The sequence below is a fragment of the Schistocerca cancellata genome, chromosome 10 (assembly GCF_023864275.1).
Source record: "Schistocerca cancellata isolate TAMUIC-IGC-003103 chromosome 10, iqSchCanc2.1, whole genome shotgun sequence".
Classification (NCBI taxonomy): Eukaryota; Metazoa; Arthropoda; class Insecta; order Orthoptera; family Acrididae; genus Schistocerca; species Schistocerca cancellata.
In genome coordinates this window covers 88,146,127-88,168,192 of record NC_064635.1, presented here as the reverse complement: position 1 = coordinate 88,168,192, position 22,066 = coordinate 88,146,127, and the positions used below count along the sequence as shown (strand labels likewise).

Genomic DNA, 22,066 nt, shown 5'->3' with positions numbered 1-22,066 from the left:
TCACCTCGAAGGCCGCTGAGGGCATGGCTTCGAGCGAGCACCGCCGCCGCTATCAGTAGGCGGACAGTCATCGTCCATTGGGTCCATAGGTTCATCGGCCATCTCGGGAGGATGGCCGGGAGGGGGAGCTTCCTCCGCCGGTGAACGGCCAGATGTACGGCTACCAGCGGTGCGGCCAGGCGAAACGGATGACGGCCTGGGGCGGCAACCGCTGGGTGGCGCAGGAGAAGAAATGCGCCGTGGCGGAGAAGGAGAACTGTGCTTCCTATGAGCCTTTTTGGAAGGACGTTTGGTGGAAGTACCGGTCGAAGGCTGGGAGAACGAGGAACGTAGGAAGTCTGCACGGGATGGTTCCTTCTTGAAGGCCCGTGCATCTGACTTCGGGGTCTTCGTCTTAGCAGAAGCTGATGAAGGGGCTGGTGTCTGTGGGGTGATGGGAGGAAGAGGAGACGTCGACCATGCGATCTTAGCACTGGCCGAACGGACGACCGTGGTGCTGAAGGTCAGATCGCATGTCTGGGTTGCTACCTCCCTGGTAGTCCGAGGAGAGGCGAGGACAGTACTGTATTTCCCCGCTGGGAGCAGCGCGGGCTTCCTACTAGCCAATAGCTTGCGAGCAGCCGAGGTGGACACTTTCTCTTTGACCCGAATTTCTTGGATACAGCGTTCTTCCTTATAGACAGGACAGTCGCGGGAGGATGCGGCATGGTCACCCTGACAGTTCACACAACGAGGAGACGGAGGTGGACAGTCACCCTCATGGGCATCCCTGCCACAAGTGACACATTTAGCCGCATTGGAACAAGACTGTCGAGTGTGATTGAAACGCTGACACTGGTAGCAGCGCGTAGGTGTCGGGACATAGGGGCGAACAGAAATAACCTCGTAGCCCGCCTTGATGCGCGATGGCAGCTTAACACTATCGAAGGTCAAGAAAAGTGTCCGGGTCGGTACAAGGTCGTTGTTGACCTTTTTCATGACCCTATGGACAGCAGTCACGCCCTGCTCAGCGAGGAAAGATTGAATCTCCTCGTCAGTCAATCCGTCGAGGGAGCTAGTATAGACTACACCACGAGACGAATTCAAAGTTCGGTGGGCCTCCACCCGGACAGGGAACGTGTACAGGAGTGTGGCCCGAAGCAGTTTTTGTGCCTGAAAGGCACTCTCAGTTTCTAGTAATAAGGTACCGTTACGCAACCTGGTACAAGATTTGACAGATCCGGCTATGGCATCTACGCCCTTCTGGATAACGAAAGGGTTGACAGAGGAAAAATCCTTTCCGTCCTCAGATCGAGAAACGACGAGGAACTGTGGGGCAGGCGGTAGTACTTTTGTCACTGGTGGCTGGTCACGTTTCCGTTTTTGGGCAGAAGTCGAAAGCGATGGAGTAGAATCCATTGCGGAGGAATGCCCCATGATTGCCAGCGTCTCCGATGGCGCGCTCCTTCCTTGTGGGGACCCTCTCAGAGGGCACTCCCGCCTTAGGTGAATGTTTACACCTCAGGTCACACCTCCCGAGAAACAGACGGAGGGACCAATCGGCATGGTCAGAAGGTATCAGCTCAGGCAATCACCCCTCCCCGGGCCTGGCCTTTACCAGGGGGTACGCGTGTGCCTTACATGTCTACCCAGGGCGGGGACTTACACGTTACCCCGTCACCGGCTACGCGTGCGAACGCGTGGGTCGGCCTTCAGGCACGCACAGGGAGGAAGGAAGAAGAGGAAAAAGAAGAGAGAGAGGGAGAAAGAGGACAGACTGTCTCAAACGCCGATGCAGAGACCAGAGAAGGCAAGGAGAAGAAGGCAATGAGAAAGCAAGGAGAAGAAGGCAAGGAGAAGAAGGCAAGGAGAAGAAGGCAATGAGAAGAAGGCAATGAGAAGGCAAGGAGAAAAAGGCAATGAGAAGGCAAGGAGAAAAAGGCAATGAGAAGGCAAGGAGAAAAAGGCAATGAGAAGGCAAGGAGAAGTCAAGGGAAAGAGTAAGGAAGACAGTGAGGTGGAGAAGAGCAAAGAAAGGAACCAACAAAAGGAAGGAAGAAACGAGATGTGAAAAACCAGAAAGACCACAATTATAGGTCGTGAAACCGTCCGTCTCCGGACGCAGGCGTTAACTACTCCCGTGAGGGGGATGGACTCCTTTTAGTCGCCTCTTACGACAGGCAGGAATACCTCGGGCCTATTCTAATCCCCGGACCCGCAGGGGTGTGTGTGTGTGTGTGTGTGTGTGTGTGTGTGTGTGTGTGTGTGTGTGAGATTGGGGTGGCTGACTAGTGTGAAGCACTGAAATTTTTTTAGGATAGTCTTTTTTTTTCGGGTCTATTGTTTGCGAGTTGTGATGTTTTGTGGGGTTTTTCATGTGTTGTTGGTTCAGTGTTATTTATCGCAGGTGTAGGTGTTTGATGTTTTGGTATCGCCTCTTGTGGTTGATTTAAGGAACTTACGGGAAGTATCCGATTCCAATGTTTTAGTTGTAGATGCATTTTGGTATCGTGAGCTGTTGTTGACCTATACAGGTCAAGGGAAGTGTCCAATTCCTATGTATGTCATCGTAGGTTTTGGGATAGTCAGTCGTAACTGACCTATATAGTGTTTTAGTTCATGCAGATTATGCAAATTATCACAGCTAAATGACAAGTAACATGAATTTAAGGGACAAAATAAACTTTTGCTCTATTTGCACAACACATATTAATACATTTGCATTATTTTCCATAGTAGCAGAAATAGGTCTACAATTTTCCATACTGAACTTTTCTAAGATTTTCCTTGTGTACAGAGGTTGATCAAGCCATAATTCTTCTCTGATGGCACTTCTTAGAATCTTCATGCCTAAGTATTGATCAATTTCCCCTAAATCATGCATATTAAATTCTGACTAACTGTTTATTTCTTTTTGTAAAAAAAAAAGTCCAGCTGGCTTTCACTATTGGTTAAAATAAATTACTGCAAGAGCTAAAAGGTATCTTAATGATGAATACTTCACCACTAATGAGAAAGTTTCATTGTAATCTATTCCTTCTTTCTGGGAATATCCTGTAACTGCCAATCTGGCTTTGAATTTTGGTATTGCACTCTCAGGATTTTTAATATTAAACACCCATCTTGTTCTTAGTGGCTTTTTATTTTCACACATGTCAACCCTTTCATATGTATCATTGTCCACAAAAGATTGCAGCTCCTTTTCAATAGCCTTTTTCCAATCTTGAGCATTTGAACTTGCTAAAGCTTCATCAACTGTGATTGGTTCATTGATTGTTTGGGCAGCATACATTTCATACTCTGGATATTCTTTTGGTTTTGCTATACGTGAAGACCGCCTTAAAACTGACTTCCTCTGTTGAATCTACTTTCTCAATTTGATTCTCAGGTAGCACATCAGCTTCCTCTTTATTCTCGTCTTCCTCTGATTCAGTTTCCAACTCTGTTTCAGCACCATCACACATTATGCTTGGTTGCATTACTGTATCATTCTGACTACTTTGTTTTAGGTCTATAATCCTCTAAAAATACTACATCTCTACTACTTATTATCTTCTTATTCACAGGATTACAAAATCTGTAGCCTTTTGAATCCTCACAGTAGCCAACAAAAATATATTTGAGATTTTGCACCCCATTTTCCTCTTAATGGTTATGGAATCTGAACCATGGCTTCACATCCAAAGATTTAAGTGCTTTAGATCCAGTTTCTTCCCAGTCCATACTTAATAAGGTGTCTTATGTTTCACAGCTTTGGTAGGTGATCTGTTAATTAAATACACTGCTGTCGATGCAGCCTCTGCCCGAAAACACTTAGGTAGCTCAACATTGCTTAATATACTTCTTGCCTTTTCTACAATGGTTCTGCTGGCTCGTTCTGCAACTCCATTCTTAGAAGGACTGTATCGAATGGTAGTCTGATGCCTAATACCCATTCCATTCAACTGTTCCTTAAATCGTCTGTTTACATATTCTGATCCATTGTCCGATCTAATAATTTTAATTTTCTTCCCAGTCTGTCTTTCGACCATTTTGCAATAAACAACAAATACATCATTCACTTGCTCCTTGCTACTTATAAAATAAATGTAGATGTATCTAGAAAAATTATCTATGAATGTCAGGAAACAGAAGCTACCTCCTAGGGATTTATTCTCCATAGGTCCACAGAGGTCCAAGTGTACGAGTTGCAAGACTTCAGTAGATCTACGACTCAATTTAAATGGCAATCTAGCCTGCTTCCCTTGCAAACACACCTCACATTGGACATTATTCATTCCACAATTTTCTATCCCAGTTGCCATATTCTTCAGTAAAGTCATACTTTTCTTATTAAAATGTCCGAGTCTCCTATGCCACAAGAAACCTTTTGCAGCATAAACAGAGTGATTTCCTGTTTCAGCAGTATTTTGATCTGTATTTACTTTATAAATACCTCTTACATTACTTGCAGAAGCTACAATATCACCACAAGAGTCCATCACTTTGCCTCCCTCTATATCAAAGATAACTTCATTACCCTTCTTTACTATTTTGCTTACTGACAACAAATTAGTTGCAATATTTTTTACATAATGTACATCATGAGCAGTAACAATTTCCTTTTCCCCATTCACAAGCAAATTAAGATCCACTTTTCCTGCGATTTCACACCTTAACTTAGATCCGTCAACTGAGGAAATTCCAATGTGCACAGATGCTCCTGAATCTAGGAACCATTCTGCATGATCGTCACTCACTTCATTAAAAGAGTAAAAAAACAGAATATGACTTACCTTTATGGGTAGTCTTTCTCTCAGGACTATTAGAATTAACATGCTTCTTTTCTTTTATGCTTTTCGTTACGCTGCGAAGCAATATGTCCAATTTTCTGGCATCTGAAACATCTTATTGGCTTCTTCTTCTTCTTGTACTTACAGTATAATGCCAACGCTGTTTCCTTTTCTGAAGCATTAGAATCTGGTTCATTCTTCACATCCCGTAAAATCTTTACTTTAACACTATCCCCAGTAATGGATATTCCATAATTTTCCAAATCCATAATGATTGGCGAATATTTCTCTGGTAATCCAACTAACAAAGTTCCAATACATTCATCCGCAATTTCAAAACCAATATTTCTCAGATGATTGGAGATTCACATATTCATCCATGCTTTTACACTTATTCAAAACATCATCAATGGCTTGAACATGAGAGGGGTACATTGAGTGTCACGGCTAACACAGAAAACAAGGGTTCTGCAACAAATTTTACATTTACTATCTATAGCCATCAATATCTATGCTTTCCTAACTTCTTAAACAATCCCACATCAACTTCTGATAATTTTTTTGTTTTGGATGGAATTATACAGAAAGTAGTCTTCTCAAACTGTGTAGGCCTACATTCTGATCATCTTTTACACCGAGTCACCCCATTTTGTCTTTTAGGAAATAATAAATTATGTAAACTGTGAATGGATCATTTGTGACATTTCTTCTTGCATGGGCCCTATTTTCTTCACTGTCAAATCATATCATTTGTTAAAGTTTCGCCATTGGTCATTTCCTGGTCTGTTGATAGTAAACGAAGTAAAAATGTTATTTTCAGGCACATATTTATACAGTGCCTTTCACTTCTTTTGTTAGTTTGAATTCTCATTTCATCATACATTTCGTTTTCTAGAATGGGCTAATTGTGTTCCTTCCAGTTGTGTCACCTTGTCCTTTAATATAAAGAAATAACAAGCCCTTCTGCAGGCAACATTTCTGAGGCTTACTACAGGATTTTTATTTACTTCTTTAGTCATTCTTAGTAGCTTATTTTCTGAGTGGATTTAGGCCTACTTTTCTGCTGTATGTTCATGGACTTTAGAACAAAGACTGATACTTTGTGCTGAAAATAAATCAAGGCCACTCACATAATAATCCGTCTGAAAAACATTAAAACCCGAGTTTTTCAAAATTTCTCTGCAATGTCTAGAAATTTTATTTTTTGTTTGATGCTTGCTAATAATTCCGTAGAAAATTTTGGTGCTGCTGATGCAACTGAAAAATTTGCTAGCATCCTCCATTCATGCCGGCAATTTTGTAATACAGTCACTATAACACGAATTAATCTTAAACGCTGTTAAAAATTTTGTACTGTATACATATTCAGCTGTACAGTTCAGTGGTACACTGGAAGCATATACCCATTTCCACAAATGAATTACACTAAATTTCTTCTTGATGACAGTCATCTCTCTAAAGTTAATACAAACGATCTAGATGGAAAAACTAGATGTGTAGCAACTATGTCCAAGTGACTTGGGAGACGCACTTTCATTTATCGTAACTTTTGAACAATAGTTATTGACACAGAAACAAAATTTTCCGTTTCGCGAAGTCATTAATTTGTTGCTAACGTAATGACACTGCTTTGCTCCTTTTTGCCTCACAATAACAGAGTCGCACCCAGCGAAATTCAGTGAGCCCGGCTGCCATATTACAAAGTTTTAGTTCACACGATTCAGCTCTATAACCGAATTTATTTGTTAAGGCAATTAAAAACAGTTTAATTAACACTCTAGCGGAATAAATACTTACCATTCTGACACAACCGATGAGGAGGACCCTGTTCCAATCCTGCACACCAATCTCGAGCAGATGCTCCCTCGCAACAGCTGCCCTGCGACATAGACGCGACAGATAACTGATTCTCGTTGCCATAGTGGGATTAAATGGTGTTTAACGCTGATTTGAGGAAGGACAAAGATATTCCGAGGTCAGCAGGTCACCAGCAGCAGACAGCCTTAACCGGTTTGTTGCCAGTGTTCGGCGATAGAGGGCAGTTGAAACACACGGCGTCCAAAGATGTGTAGCACTGGAGACTTTCCAGTGTGGCCTACCAAAGGGGGAAACTCTCTGAAGGGAATGAAAGATGTGAATGAATAACGTAAACAGATTAAAGACAACTAAATACAAAAATACATTTATTTGTCATCGTTCATACGCGTAATGGGCGACAAAGGCACGTGCCACTTTCCTTGTCCCTGGCACATTCATATATTATGGAATGCAGCACCAGCCTTTTCTGTCTAATCACAAATTACACTGTGTATTTGAAATTTATTTATATGTAGAAAAATTTGAGTCCGTCAGCGTAATATAATAAAACTATAATGTTATGGCTAGCTTACTAGGAATGCCTCTCTTTAGAAATGTGTTATTCAATTGTTCTTCCTTTTCCTGTGACGTTTGTTACGAGATCGGAATTGCAATGAGAAAAATAACAACTTGATCTGAAGTCAGAGTTATCAAGAAGGAAACAAAACATAAGATTAACGTAAACATATCAAATAAAGGCTAATAATGAGTGACAAAGCTCTGCTGAAAAGACAAGGTGGTTTCTGGTACTCACCTATAGGACTGGCATAGCGTTGCCGAGATAAGGTATGTACTGTTAAATCAAGTCCTTTAAATGTGAGTGCCACAGCGATAAGCCGTCTTATCAGCCGAAGACGAGATGTAAATTTTTTTCATCCCATCGGTTCCCCCTCCCCCACCAGCGCGAGATAATACGCACGCTCATGTGTTACATGCTACAGTGTGTGTTCGCGGTCAGTTGACGGTTTCTAAAATATCGGCGACATTTTGCAGGTATGAAAGACAAGTTACTTCTGTACATAATTCGAGTGTGTATAAATACGACAGCCGTGTTCTAACGCAGTGTACAGATCGAAGTGAAGGAAAAAGGGAACGTGATTTTCAATGCAACGCTGTTACTCGTGTGTCGGCTTTTGGGCATGACTGATGCGTTAGATTACGTGTATTATATCTATTGGCTCCATGCTTGATATAGATCAATTTTGATTCCCTGCTCAGAAGAGTTTGCGATCCCATGGGAATTTAATTTGACACCCATGTATAACATGTTACATTTTAATTTTGCCAGACCGGCTAGGAACTTGTGAGAAGCACATGCTCTGTTTGAAGCAACAATTCGAAATTATACATTATATTAATATAGACATCCTCAGTCTGGGATGTATATAGTGCAAGATTTGCATTAAATCAAAAAACACCAGTGACAATGATAAATTATTTATTTACAGGTTGCAGTCAAGGTGCCATGGCTTCTAAAAGCTCTCATCATTACAGAAGCCTCCTTTATTGACATGCGAATGACGGGAACGTGAAATTTAGTGTTTTGTCTTGGTTGACAGTAGCTGACTTTAGTATGTTTATTGAGAGATTTAAGCAAGTACTTGAAATGGAGAACTTAAGGTAAGATAATATTACTTGTGTATGCCTCTTACAGCACTGGACATGTTGATACATATTATTTGTTTAAACATGTTGCATAAGTAAATTGTCATTGCTTGAAAATGTAGGTATATAGAGCAAGTAGTGAGGACAGGGTAATACAAATGCCAGAAATGTTAAATGAATAACTGAACTTTTGACTTGTGCATTCCAGCTGTACACCTATTTAGTTTAGTATAGGCCTAATAATTTATTTGTACATGAATGATATTGCAGTGATATAGATTGTCAGCTTAATCCAAGGAAAATGTGAGTCATTCAAACAAATATGTACAAATAGACATATTTAATGAGGAGAGGAAAGGTAGTGGCGAATGTGACATTTTTTAAATGCTCGGCATTAATGATAAAAATAGGTAATTACATTGTGTAACACGTGGATTTCATGATAGACATATCTAAGAAATGAACTTCTTCTATTACAGTGTTTTCTGAATGAATGGAATAGCAATTCAAAATGTAGTTCAGTTAATGTTAAAGGTCGTACTTACTGTAACACATATTGATTGAAGGATTTGAGCTAACAATCACTTATTATGGGTCTTCTTAAATGCAGTTCAAGAGTTTTCAGTGTGTTTTCGCTCATTTTAGTTATCAGTAGGCTTTATGTATTATAATTAATTGATAATATGTAAAGTTGTGTGAGGGGGTGTTAAACATTCCGGCACAAAGTATTCATTGTAATAGGAAAAACATAAATAGTTTGCAGCTACAGTTTGAAACTACTCTTTCAGTAAGTAAACCGTATGTCTTGTAATAGACCTAACTCGAAGTCCATTATCTCACATATTAAGTTTTGACAGAGTTAAATAATTGACACTATTGTGTTGTAGTGCACTGTGACCTTACCATGGCTTTTGGTTGTCTGCACTGTAATCTTATAGCCTACTTAAGAATGTAAAATGCTATGACATTAATGGCAACTCACATGCCTCAATGCATTCTTATCTCCCTTCCTATTAAGTTTGCTGCATTGCATATGGCATTGGAACAATTTTAAAGAGATCAGATAAAACAAAAAGCAAAATCAAAATTCAAAGTAAATTCGTTTGGATAAAAGTATTCTGTTGTAAGACTTTAGGAAAAGAAATTAAAGACGACATGTAAGAATTACTGTGTTGATGTGTAAACGTAGAGAACAAGCCAAGCTTAAAATTAGCTTGCTACCTACAGCTTGGAATGTGATTGAAATAACTGCTCTCTGGACAAGTATTTAGATAAATAAATAAATAAATGATGTAAATGCACAGATAGAATCTTGTCTCTTCTACTTTAAACCTGTTTACTGAAGAAAAATATCAGCAATGCCGTTACTATTCTCTTTTAAAATGAGGAAGAATTACAGGAGCTACTGAATGGAATGGCAGTCTACTGTGCACAAAATATGGTTTGAAAGTAAACTAGAAGAATTCGAAGTATTGAAGAGGAGCAGAAATGAGATAATCAGAACTGGGGACTTCATAATAGACTCAGTGCAGAAATTCTTCTACCCAGAAAAGAACGTAATAATCAGACAAATCAAGGGGGATATTTGAAGCAGACTAGTGTAGGCAAAAATGCATTCGTTGCCAAAAAAATGTACTAGCATCGAGCGTAGATCTTAATGTAAGAAAAACATATCTGTTTTTGTGTGTGTGTGTGTGTGTGTTGTTGTTTTTTTTTTTTTTTTTTTTTTTTTTTTTTTTTTTTTTTTTTTTTAGAGCACAGCATTTTACAGAAGTGAATTGAGGACTGTGAGGGAACCCAGAAAAGAAGAGCGTGAGTGTTTCAAATAAGATGTTTCAGAAGGATGTTGAAAATTGAGTTGTCTGATAAGAAATCGAGAAGTTCTTTATGGAATTTGCAAGGAAAGGAACATGTGGAATAAATTTACTGTGGGAAGGCACAAGCTGATAGGACATGTATTAAGGTATTGAAGAATAGCTTCCATGGCTTTGAGTGAAGGAAACTGTAGAGGGACAAAAATTTGAGGTCAAACAGAAATTGGAATATTTGTGACAAATAATTGAGGGTGTTAAATGGAAGTGCTACTCTGAGAGGGAGAGGTTTGCACAGGAGAAGAAGAAGAAGAAGACAGATGACCAATAAAATTCTATCATCATAAACAAAATTATTTACATCCTGGACTCTGCTAAGTTAATGAAGTAAGCAGAATTCTGAAGTGGCTTTATCACAATACATCTTAAACTAGAAATCATTTTTGATTGACAACTAATCCTCCTTTCTAGTCCTATATCTCAAAAGTAATTTAATATTGTATGTTTATAAAAGAGATAGTAACAGCATTTCAACAGCTTTGTTCCTTCATTCATATTTCAAACTATTTATTACCCTGGCAGCCAGACAGTGGTCATGTATGTGTGAGCTATGTATGTGTGCGTGTTTGTTGTGTGTTTTGGAAGATCATCTTCTGACCAAAAGCGTGCATGTTTAGTAGTCTCTTTTTGTTGTGCCTGTCTGTGACTCACCATCTCTGCTGTAAGGTGAATAGCAATCTATCCTTTTCGTAATACTGTCTTATTCCATTCTGGATTTTTAGGTTTTTCATTGTTTTATTTATCGATTAGCAGTTTAAAGAAATTATGGGACGATCAAGATAGAAATTGATTTTTCCCAGTGTAAAACGGTCTTTGTTGTTTTCTTCCTGTCAGAATTTTCTGTCCCTGCTCCCCTTTGTTCAGTCCACCTCCTTAAGTTCCTACCTTTTCGATAAAAAAGAAATCTGGCACTAGAAATGTACTTTCAGCATCAGTATTTTTGCATACCCCCTCTTGTGGCATATCATTGAGTGTCCAGGTTGGAATTTCAGCAGTGTTACGAAAGGATAGTTCACATCTCACCGTAAAGATGACACAGTGTGTTGCAGACAGGCACAACAAAAAGACTGCTTCCCATCAAGCTTTCAGCCAAAGCCTTCTCCAAAAAGTAAAACACACACGCGCACACACGTACATTTGCAGAAGGAAGCACACTCGTGCACAAACGACCACTGCCTCTGGCTGATGTGTGCACGAGGTTTTCTTGCTTTTGTGGTTTTCGTTTCTGGAGAAGGCTTTGGCCGGAAGTTCAATGTGTAATAGTCCTTTTGTTTTCCTATCCGCAATTCAATGTATCTCTTTACAGTGAGTAGCAATCTATCCTGTCATAATAGTGTTAAATTATTAGTTGTGGTAGGTTTGCTGTGCTCCTCTCATGCTCACACCTTCCACTGCATCCTACATAACAAGGTGGCGTAAGACAATCCTTGACAGTTCGCAGCACTGTTGCCAGCTTTCAACTGCAAAGCACTAACGGCTGCAGGCAAAAATGTTGCACATCTACACAGCTGTGACAACACTGAGCATTACCGTAGAGACATTTACAAAATCATATTATGTTATTGGTTGAGGTAGGCCCACAAAGCTGCCAACTCATTCCACTACAGCTGTCAGAGATCAACTTATGCCAACCCAATTATAGAGATCCACTCACTAATCAAACCACTGCATAAGGAAAATGTAGCTGTGGTACAAAGATTAGTTGAGTTTCACCAATACGAACATTATCGTGTAAATGTTTTGTTAATAGACATTTTAGCACAGGTTTGTACAGGGGGAAAATTACTGAACTATATGAAAAAACGTTAATTAGTTACATGCTACAGTGTGCGCACACTTTATTCAATATGTAAACATCACTACAGATATTCGAATTGAGGTTATGACATGTTCAACATGCACGCCATCATTGGCGATGATGTGGCGCAGACAAATAGCAAAATTATGCACGGCCTCCCAAAGTGTCGATGACCTCTGGCGAATGACTGTTTTCAGCTCTGCAATGATTTTGGAGTTATTGCTGCACACTTTGTCTTTAATATAGCTGCACAAAAAGGAGTAGCATGTGTTCAGATCCGGAGAATAGGGCAGCTAATCAAGGGCCATGCTAGTGGTCTCTGGGTACCTCAGAGACAGAATGCGGTCCCCAGATTGCTCCTCCAGGATATCAAGCACTCTCCTGCTTTGTTGGAGTTGATCTGCATCTTGCATGAAACACATCTTGTCAAAATCAGGATCACTTTGGATAATGGGGATGAAGTCATCTTTCAAAACCTTCATGTTCCGTTCAGTAGTCACCAAGCGATCAAGGAATATTATTCTGTGGCTGGACATTGCCACCACATAGTCACCTGTTGAGGGTGAAGAGACTTCTCAATCATGAAATACAGTTTCTCAGTCCCCCAAATGTGCCAATTTTGCTTATTGACAAAACACTCCAAATGAGAGAGGGGCTCCATCGCTAAACCAAACCATCAGCGCATACAAATTCCCATCATGCCCTGTGGGCAACCATGCAATTTGAACATCCTGACGCAAACCATTCAGAAGTTATGACACTTTTATTTCATATAGTTCAGTAATTGTCACCCTGTATGTATTGTTAATATTTCCAGTAAGTTGTCATATGAAATGTAGCTTTAGAACTTCTGATTGTAAACTAGAACTAAAAGTTTTTTTTACTGTGGAACAATGTTGAAATCTCTTTTAAACTTATTTACAGTAAAGTCGCAGCAGTTTGCAAGTCCTTGGTGCGGATCTTGTTCGTGCTACTGAACAATATATACTGCATACCAACATATGTTCTGTGGATGGTGCTGTTTGCACCCTTGAGGAAATGCAATCCGGATCTTTACTGGAAAATAGAAGGCCAATTTTTTCATGGGCTCCTTGCTATGGTTGCTATGTGGAGTTGGTCAGCAGGATATGATAGTAGGTGAAAATTCACTTTCCATTGTGATTGTTATCATGAAATCTGTTGTTTGTTCATGGTGGTACTGATGTTTTTGTTTTCCGACAGCTCACAAGGTGCTGTACCAGTATATACAGAAATTCATGCTAGCACGTTCAGGTGTGAGTCTAGTACTTTGTATCTTGCATTTGATGAAATACCTGCCATTAAGAAAATTTTGAACTATATATTACAAATAAAATATGTATCTCACTTATAATACAGAGGTTGGACAGTTGTAATTAGTAACATGACTAGATTATGGGAGCAAGATCTAGGGGGCTCAAGAATATCTCTAGATTTTCAGTCAAAACTGGTTCTTTAAATTTCGTAAATAGTGTTTCACAGTTTGTGCATACCTTCAGTTGTTTTTTATTTGTGCTGCCTTTCTCTGAATGCATCCAATGTCCCCCGTTAGTCCTATTTTAGTATGGGTCCCCCCACACTTCAGCAGTATTCTAGGATGAGTCTCTTAACAGTTTTGTAAGCAGTATGCTTTGTAAACTGATTGGATTTTGCTAATATTTATTTTTATTTGTTGTTTTGTATATAAAGTACAAGTCTCATGGATATCTATTTATTGCAAATCACTCACTTAGTGGAAAATTTCAAATGCGTGGAAAAAATCACAGATGACTACTGGTAGAGTGGTAAAAGTTCTCGAATCAGTTTGCCGCGTAATCCTTGAGTATATTCTAAGTTTGAATATGATGAATTTCTGAGATACAAGAAAGCTTCTGTCTTCAAATCAGCATGGATTTATAAAGCATCACTCTTGCAGAACTCAACTTGCCCATTTGTTGCACAATTTCCTGATAATCACAAATAAAGGCCAGTCAGCAGACTCCATATTCCTATATTTCTGGAAAGAACTGGATGCAGTGCCCATTGCAAACTGTTAATAAAGGTCGGAGCATACAGAATAGGTTCCCAGGTACGTGACTTGACTCTAAGACTTCTTAAGCAATAGAACCCAGTATGTTACCCTGGACACAAGTGTTCATGAGAGACTGTTAGGAGGGGCAAAGTGATGTGAAATGGTTGGTTGATTTGGGAGAAGGGACCAAACAGCTAGGTCACTGGTCCCATTGGGTTAGGGAAAGATGGGGAAGTACGTCTACCATGCCCTTTCACATGAACCATCCCAGCGTTTGCCTGAAGTGATTTAGGGAAATCACAGAAATCCTAAATCAGGATGGCCGGACGTGGGTTTGAACCATCGTCCTCCCGATGTAAGTCCAGTGTGCTAACCACTGCATGCACCTCATTCAGTGACTTTAAATGGAAGTAGCGTGTAAGATAGGCTGTAGGGAAGGCAAATGGTCAACATCTGTTTATTGGAAGAATTCTAGGAAAGTGTTGCTCATCTGTGAAGGAGACACTGTACAGAAAGCTAATATGATCCGTTCTTGAGTACTGCTAGAATGTTTGGGATTCCCACCAAGTTCTATTGAAGCAAGACATCAGAACCCAGTCCAGAGGCATGCTGCTAGATTTGTTACTGGTACGTTAAGCCAACATGCACGTATTATGGAGATGCTTCAGGAACTAGGATGGGAATCTATATAGCAAAGATGGTGTTAAGAAAATTTAGAGAATAGGCACTTGCGTCTGACACCACAGAACAGTTCTACTGTTGTCATTGTACATTTTGTCTAAGGATCTTGAAGACAAGATAAGGACTCATACGGAAATACATAGGCAGTTATTTTTTACTTGTTCCATTTGCGAGTCGAACAGCAAGCAAATGGGTGGTATTGGTATGAGGCACCACCTGCTGTGCAGCATATGGTGGCTTGTGCAATATGAGGTGTGATCAGAAAGTAACAGGAATTTTTGTGTTTATTTGAAAATCTGTATTTATTGAACTACATCAACTTTGTCCACTTCAGAGTAATCCTCCCCCCCCCCCCCCCCCCCCCAGGGGGTCCACAACTCTTTTGTGGATACGTGCATAGCGAGCACGGGACCCCGAGCTAATGTGGCCTTCCTTCCTTTCCGGGCTGCATACCTCCCCATTCCGCATCCTTCCCCATCCCTATCTTCGCCCCTCCTCCCCTCACCTCTGGCTCTTTCCTTCCCTTTCTCCCCATCTGGGAGTATGGTTTGTGCCTACGTCCAGAGACGGACGCTCGTAAATGTACTGCATTCTTTGCCTTCCTTGCTTTTATGTCTTCTTCCTTCCTTTGTCCTTCTCAGTCTTCTTCCTTCCTTTGTCCTTCTCAGTCTTCTTCCTTCCTTTGTCCTTCTCTTTTCCTTACCTCTTCTCTTTCCCTTTTCTCCGCTGCAGCGTTTGAGACCTCTCTTCCTTCCTTTCCCTTTCTCTTTCTTCCTCCCTGTGCGTGTCTGAAGGCCGACCCACGCCCTTCGTGCGTAGCCGGTGACGGGGTAATGCGTAATTCCCCGCCCCGGGTAGACAGGTAGGACACGTACGTACCCCCTGGTAACGGCCAGGCCCAGGGAGGGGTGATTACCCGAGCTGATACCTTCCGAAAATGCCGATTGGTCCCTCCGTCCGGTTGTCGGGAGGTGTGACCTGAGGTGTGAACAATCACCTAAGGCGGGAGTGCCCTCAGAGAGGGCCCCCACAAGGGAGGAGCGCGCCATCGGAGACGCCGGTAATCATGGGGGATTCTTCCGCAATGGTTTCCTCACCTTCCACTAAGTCTGCTCACAAACGTAAGTATACTGAGTCTCAGCCACAGACGATTCTTCCATCGTTGCCACAGTTCCTTGTTGTTTCTCGGTCTGATGAAGGTCACGACTTCTCCACGGTCAACCCTTTCATTATTCAGAAAGGTGTCGACGCAATAGCAGGTCCTGTAAAGTCTTGTTCCAGATTACGGAATGGCACCCTGTTGTTAGAAACACACAGTGCCCTCCAGGCACAAAAATTGCTGCATACTTCCCTGCTCCACACCTTCCCTGTCCGGGTGGAACCGCACCGTACCTTAAATTCCTCGCGTGGAGTCGTTTATACACGCTCCCTCGATAGATTGTCTGATGAAGAAATTCAGCACTATCTGTCTGACCAGGGCGTAACGGCAGTTCATAGAGTAATGAAACGGGTTGACACGAACATCATTCCAACCCGCACTGTCTTCTTGACATTTGACACAGTTCAACTCCCATCGAAAATCAAAGCAGGCTATGAGATAATTTCCGTTCGCCCTTACGTCCCAAACCCTACGCGTTGCTATCGATGTCAGCGGTTCAATCACACCAGCCAGTCCTGTTCCAATCCAGCCAAATGTGTTACGTGTGGCAAGGATGCCCATGAGGGTGCTTGTCCACCTCCATCCCCTCGCTGCATCAACTGTATGGGTGACCACGCTGCTTCCTCTCGAGATTGCCCCGTTTTTAAGGACGAGAAGCTCATCCAGGAAATAAGGGTGAAGGAAAAGGTGTCGACCTTTGCTGCTCGAAAATTATTCGCCAGTCGCAAGCCCAACGTGCCTCAGACAGGAAAATACAGCACTGTCCTTGCTTCTCCTCGGCCAACAAAGGAGGCGGCCACGCAGACTTGCGACCTCACCTTTAGTACCACGGTCGTCAGATCGGCCAGCGCAAAGATCGCTCGTTCAACCTCACCACTTTCGCCTGCCCACTCTATTGCTCACCCTTCGTCGGGTTCTGCTACATCTCGAGCCCAAAAGTCGGACGCCAAGTCTTCGAAAAAAGAGCATACTCGTGAAGAGTTTTTACGTACCGCAACTTCACAACCATCGGTTCCTTCTTCATCTTAACAACATTCTTCCAAGAAGGCTACAAAGAAACCCAGTTCCTCTCCTTCTCCGCCAAGGCGTGCCCCCTCTACAGCACCACCTGGCGGAAATCGCCCTCGGCCATCTTCTGTGTCGCCGAGGCGCACTGCTGGTGGCCGGTCAACCGGCCGATCGCTGGTGGCAGGGACTGCTCCTGACCAACCTATGGATCAGGATGTTCTGCCTTCGGCTGAATGCCATTCCATGCTGTCGGTTGCTAGCTCCGAGCAGTCTTTGAGTTGACAGCAACTTTGGTCACATTCCTCCATTTTCTTTTCACCCCATGTCCATTATCCACTGGAATATCCGCGGCATTCGAGCCAATCGGGATGAATTGTCGGTCCTCTTACGCTCCTACTCGCCGGTCATCTTCTGTCTTCAGGAAACAAAGCTGCGTCCCCATGACCGCTTTGTTCTCCCTCACTTTCAGTCCGTCCGATATGACCTCCCCTCTGTTGAAGGCACTCCAGCCCATGGAGGACTCATGATTCTTCTCCATGATACTCTCCATTATCACCCAATCCCCTTAAACAGTTCCTTCCAAGCTGTCGCCATCCGTCTTTCCCTTTCTGGATACACGTTCTCTCTTTGTACTGTATACATTCCATCATCCACACCAATGGCACGAGCTGATCTCCTTCATCTTCTTGGTCAGCTTCCACCCCCCTATTTGCTGGTTGGGGACTACAATGCCCACCACCCGCTTTGGGGATCTCCTCATCCTTGTCCACGTGGCTCTCTATTGCTAGACGTCTTCCACCAAGCGGATCTAGTTTGCCTCAACACTGGGGTCCCCACATTTTTGTCTGCCTCCACGACAAATTTATCTCATTTGGACCTTGCGGTCGGTACTGTTCCGCTAGCTCGGCGCTTCGAATGGTTCGCCCTTGATGATACACACTCGAGTGACCACTTTCCATGTGTCCTTAGACTGCAGTCTCCACTGCCATATATGCGCTCGCGACGCTGGAAATTTGCCCAAGCCGATTGGACACTTTTTTCGTCTCTCGCGACATTCGATGACCGTCGCTTTCCCAGCGTCGACGATGAGGTCACACATATTACCGACGTTATTCTTACAGCTGCGGAACGTTCAATACCACGCACCTCCGAATTGCCCCGGCGCCCCCCAGTTCCTTGGTGGAACGAGGCATGCCGTGACGCACTACGTGAGCGGCGACGTGCTCTACGCAATTTCCGTCACCATCCTACTTTGGCCAACTGTATCCGCTATAAGCAGCTCCGTGCGCGATGCCGTCGCGTCATCCGCGATAGCAAGAAGGCAAGCTGGAAATTCTTTATTAGCTCATTTAACACCTTCACTCCCTCCTCGGAAGTTTGGAGTCGGCTTCGACGGTTCTCAGGCGCGCCTAGTTTCTCCCCGGTCTCTGGGCTCACTGTCGCGCATGATACCTTAGTGGACCCCGTCGCAATTTGTAACTCATTGGGTCAGCACTTTGCTGAGATTTCGAGCTCTTCAAATTACCCGCCAGCGTTTCTCCCGAAGAAACGTGCAGCAGAAGTGCGACATCTTGCTTTCTCCTCTCCAAATCACGAAAGCTACAATACTGTTTTCTCCATGCGGGAACTCCAACATGCCCTCTCTTCTTCTCGCTCCTCCGCCCCAGGACCGGATGGAATCCATGTCCAGATGTTGCTGCATTTATCAACCCATAGTCTGCGTTACCTCCTTCGCCTTTATAATCGAATTTGGACTGACAGTACCTTTCCCAGACGGTGGCGGGAAGCTATTGTCGTTCCCGTTCCGAAACCTGGAAAGGACAAACATCTCCCCTCTAGCTATCGTCCCATTTCTCTCACGAGTAGTGTCTGTAAGGTTTTGGAGCGTATGGTGAATTACCGTTTAGCTTGGTGGCTGGAATCCCGCAGTCTTTTAACACCTGCCCAATGCGGATTCCGAAAGCATCGTTCTGCAGTTGACCATCTTGTTGCTCTCTCCACTTACATCATGAACAATTTTCTCCGGAAACGCCAAACGGTAGCAATATTTTTTGATCTGGAGAGAGCATACGATACCTGTTGGAGGACAGGCATCCTTCGCACACTGTTCTCTTGGGGCTTTCGAGGCCGGCTGCCCCTTTTTCTTCGCGACTTTATGGCAGAGCGCACATTTAGGGTGCGGGTGAACACTACTCTCTCCCGTACTTTCTCCCAAGAAAACGGGGTACCCCAGGGTTCCGTGCTGAGTGTTGTACTGTTTGCCATCGCCATAAATCCAATTATGGATTGTCTCCCTCATGATGTCTCGGGCTCCCTCTTTGTGGACGATTTTGCGATCTACTACAGCGCTCAACGGACCAGCCTTCTTGAACGACGTCTTCAAGGATGTCTCGATCGCCTCCACTCGTGGAGCATCGAAACTGGCTTCCGTTTCTCACCCAGTAAGACCGTTTGTGTCAATTTTTGGCAACGTAAGGAGTTTCTTCCGCCCTCCTTACATCTAGGTCCTGTCAACCTTCCGTTTTCAGACGTCGCTAAATTCTTGGGTCTTATGTTTGACAGAAAACTATGCTGGTCCTCCCACGTTTCCTATCTTTCGGCTCGCTGTCTGCGATCGCTTAACACCCTCCGTGTCCTGAATGGTACCTCCTGGGGAGCGGACAGAGTGGTCCTTCTCCGCCTCTATCGCGCCTTAGTGCGCTCGAAATTGGATTATGGAAGCATAGTCTACTCCTCTGCTCGGCCGTCTATTCTTCGGCGTCTCGATTCTATCCACCACCGTGGATTACGTTTAGTGTCTGGAGCTTTTTACACTAGCCCTGTGGAAAGCCTTTATGCTGAGACTGCTGAACCTCCGCTGTCCAATCGGCGAGCAGTCCTCCTGAGTCGTTATGCTAGCCATCTGTCTTCCATGCCTGCTAATCCGGCCCACGACCTGTTTTTCGACGCCTCCTTTGATGTAGGGTATGCAGGCCGCTCCTCCTCCCTACTACCCCCGGGAGTCCGCTTCCGTCAACTGCTCCATTCTCTTTCCTGCCGCTTTCCTAAAACCTTCTTGACAACTTGGGGTACAGCACCGCCTTGGCTCCGTCCCCGGATCTGCCTGCTCCGTGACCTTTGTCAATTTCCCAAGGATGGTACCCCTACACTTATTTATCGTCGGGCATTTGCTGCTCTATGTGCACAAATGACGGACGCCACATTTATTTACAACGACGGCTCGAAAACATCGTTAGGTGTAGGGAGTGCCTATATTGTTGGCGACACCCCAAATCGCTTTCGGCTTCCCGACCAATGTTCGGTTTATACTGCGGAGCTTTACGCTGTTCTCCAGGCTGTCCACTACATCCGCCGCCATCAGCGGATACAGTACGTTATCTGCTCAGATTCTCTCAGCTCTCTCCTCAGTCTCCAAGCTCTTTACCCTGTGCACCCTCTGGTCCACCGGATTCAGGACTGTCTGCGCTTGCTCCACCTGGGGGGCGTCTCGGTGGCGTTCCTCTGGCTCCCGGGACACGCTGGTATCTGTGGGAATGAGGCGGCCGATCTAGCGGCCAAGGCTGCAGTCTCTCTTTCTCGGCCAGCTATTCAGTCGCTTCCCTTCACCGATATACGGAGCGGTTTATGTCGCCAAGTTGCTCATTTATGGCATGCGCATTGGTCGGCACTTCCCCGTAATAAATTGCGGGAAGTGAAAGCCCTTCCTTGCGCTTGGACCTCTTCCTCCCGAACGCGTCGTCGGGAGGAGGTAATTTTAGCTAGACTCCGGATAGGGCACTGTCGTTTTAGCCATCGACATCTTTTAAGCGGCGATCCTCCCCCACTCTGTCCCCACTGCTCTCAGCTGTGGACGGTAAGACACCTTTTAATTGAATGCCCCTATTTTAATCCGTTACGCTCCCGTCTACAGCTATCGCCTGATTTATCGTCGATTTTAGCAGATGACACGCGCTCAGCCGACCGCGTTCTCCAGTTTATTAGTGACAGTGAAATGATGTCAGTCATTTGAAGCTTTTTTTGGGGACAACCACCCCCTTTCTGTAGCAGATTTTTAAGCTTTCTTCTATTTTTAGTTTCTCCAATTTTCTGACTTTGTTCCCATTGCTGCTGGTTTTCAATTTCGGTTTTTTACTGTCTTAAGTCACGGGCTGGGCGCTAATGACCATAGAAGTTTTGCGCCCTAAAACCACAAAACAAAAAAAAAAGAGTAATCCTCCTCAGATGTAATACACTTCTGCGAGTGCTTTTTTCCAGTCTTGGAAGCACTTCTGGAACACTCTCTTTGTTATGGTGTTCAGCTCTTTCAGAAATTCTGTTTTTATCTCATCAGTTGTGGCAAAACTACGTCCTTTCACGATTTTCTTCAGTGTTGGTACTAGAAAGAAGATGCAGTGGTCCATGTGCAGTGAATATGATGGCTGAGGCAACATAATGGTTTTTTTTAACCCATATTTTCTTTTTTTTATATTATCATTGTAAATTGTGTCATTCAGGCAAAGATCTTAGTGTTATTTAAGCAGGGAATAGTATTAAAATTAAAGAACAAGAATGTAATTTATGTTGTTACTCGTGTTAAAATTTGGGACATCCTATTCCTAATGTGCATTTTGGGTCAAAAGTGTCCGCAGACTTTTAGGAGTATGGATCTGGTTTTTATCACAGAAAATGCGTATTAGGTTGGCATTCAAATGACAGAGGTACAGATTTCTAAAAAATTTATACCATGACAAATACTATAATATATTGAAAAAGACATGTGACTCAATGTTACTTGCTACTTGTTGTTGGAAAAACTTTTTCCTGCAAGCAGAGAAATGAAAATATGACACTATGTGCCAAATAAGACAAACTTAACATTAACATTTCATTTTTCAAACACTGTGAGAAATTATAAGAGCATCTGGTGTAAATTCAATTAAGTCAGAGAAATGAAAATATCCTCTTGCATTGACAACATCAAGTGTATTAATTTTCTTTATAATTTCATCACATTTTACAGGCCATTTCCAATATTGACCAGCACACTCCATTGCGCTGATTAAGTAAGAATTTCCAAAAACTGCATGTACTTCTCCAGAACTGAATTTACTGTCATATTCTACTTTGTACCAGTCTCCAGTTTTCACGCTTTCTATAGTTTCGTCAGTATGATGATCTGCAGCAGCAAAATTCTTTGGAGACAGCAGATATGTTTGTAGCACTCCTTTCTTGTAGTGAAAGCAGTGAATGCTTTTTGTGTTTGGTACTGATGGTGCTGAAGAAAATATTTAAGCCAGGTTAAGTTTCACATTGATTCCTTGAATTGCA

General features: G+C 43.0%; 2 protein-coding genes across 3 annotated transcripts in view; one reads left to right on the top strand and one right to left on the bottom strand.

The window, feature by feature from the left end:
* Positions 1 to 7,478, bottom strand: part of LOC126106661 (fumarate hydratase, mitochondrial-like) — an 82,921-nt gene extending 75,443 nt beyond the window's left edge. The window contains exons 1-2 of the mRNA XM_049913026.1: positions 7,363 to 7,478; positions 6,549 to 6,866 (exon numbers count right to left, since the gene is read on the bottom strand). Of these exons, the coding sequence (XP_049768983.1) occupies positions 6,549 to 6,671 (123 nt within the window). The 5' untranslated portion in view covers positions 6,672 to 6,866; positions 7,363 to 7,478. The remainder of the gene's footprint in view (positions 1 to 6,548; positions 6,867 to 7,362) is intronic.
* LOC126106662 (acyl-CoA:lysophosphatidylglycerol acyltransferase 1-like) overlaps positions 7,145 to 22,066 on the top strand; it is a 67,450-nt gene continuing 52,528 nt past the window's right edge. The window contains exons 1-3 of one of the 2 annotated variants that reach the window (XM_049913027.1): positions 7,145 to 7,394; positions 8,057 to 8,228; positions 12,807 to 13,015. In XM_049913027.1, the coding sequence (XP_049768984.1) occupies positions 8,182 to 8,228; positions 12,807 to 13,015 (256 nt within the window). In that variant the 5' untranslated portion in view covers positions 7,145 to 7,394; positions 8,057 to 8,181. Of the gene's footprint in view, positions 7,395 to 7,496; positions 7,602 to 8,056; positions 8,229 to 12,806; positions 13,016 to 22,066 lie in introns of those variants that run through there. The other variant, XM_049913028.1, reaches the window with a different exon arrangement.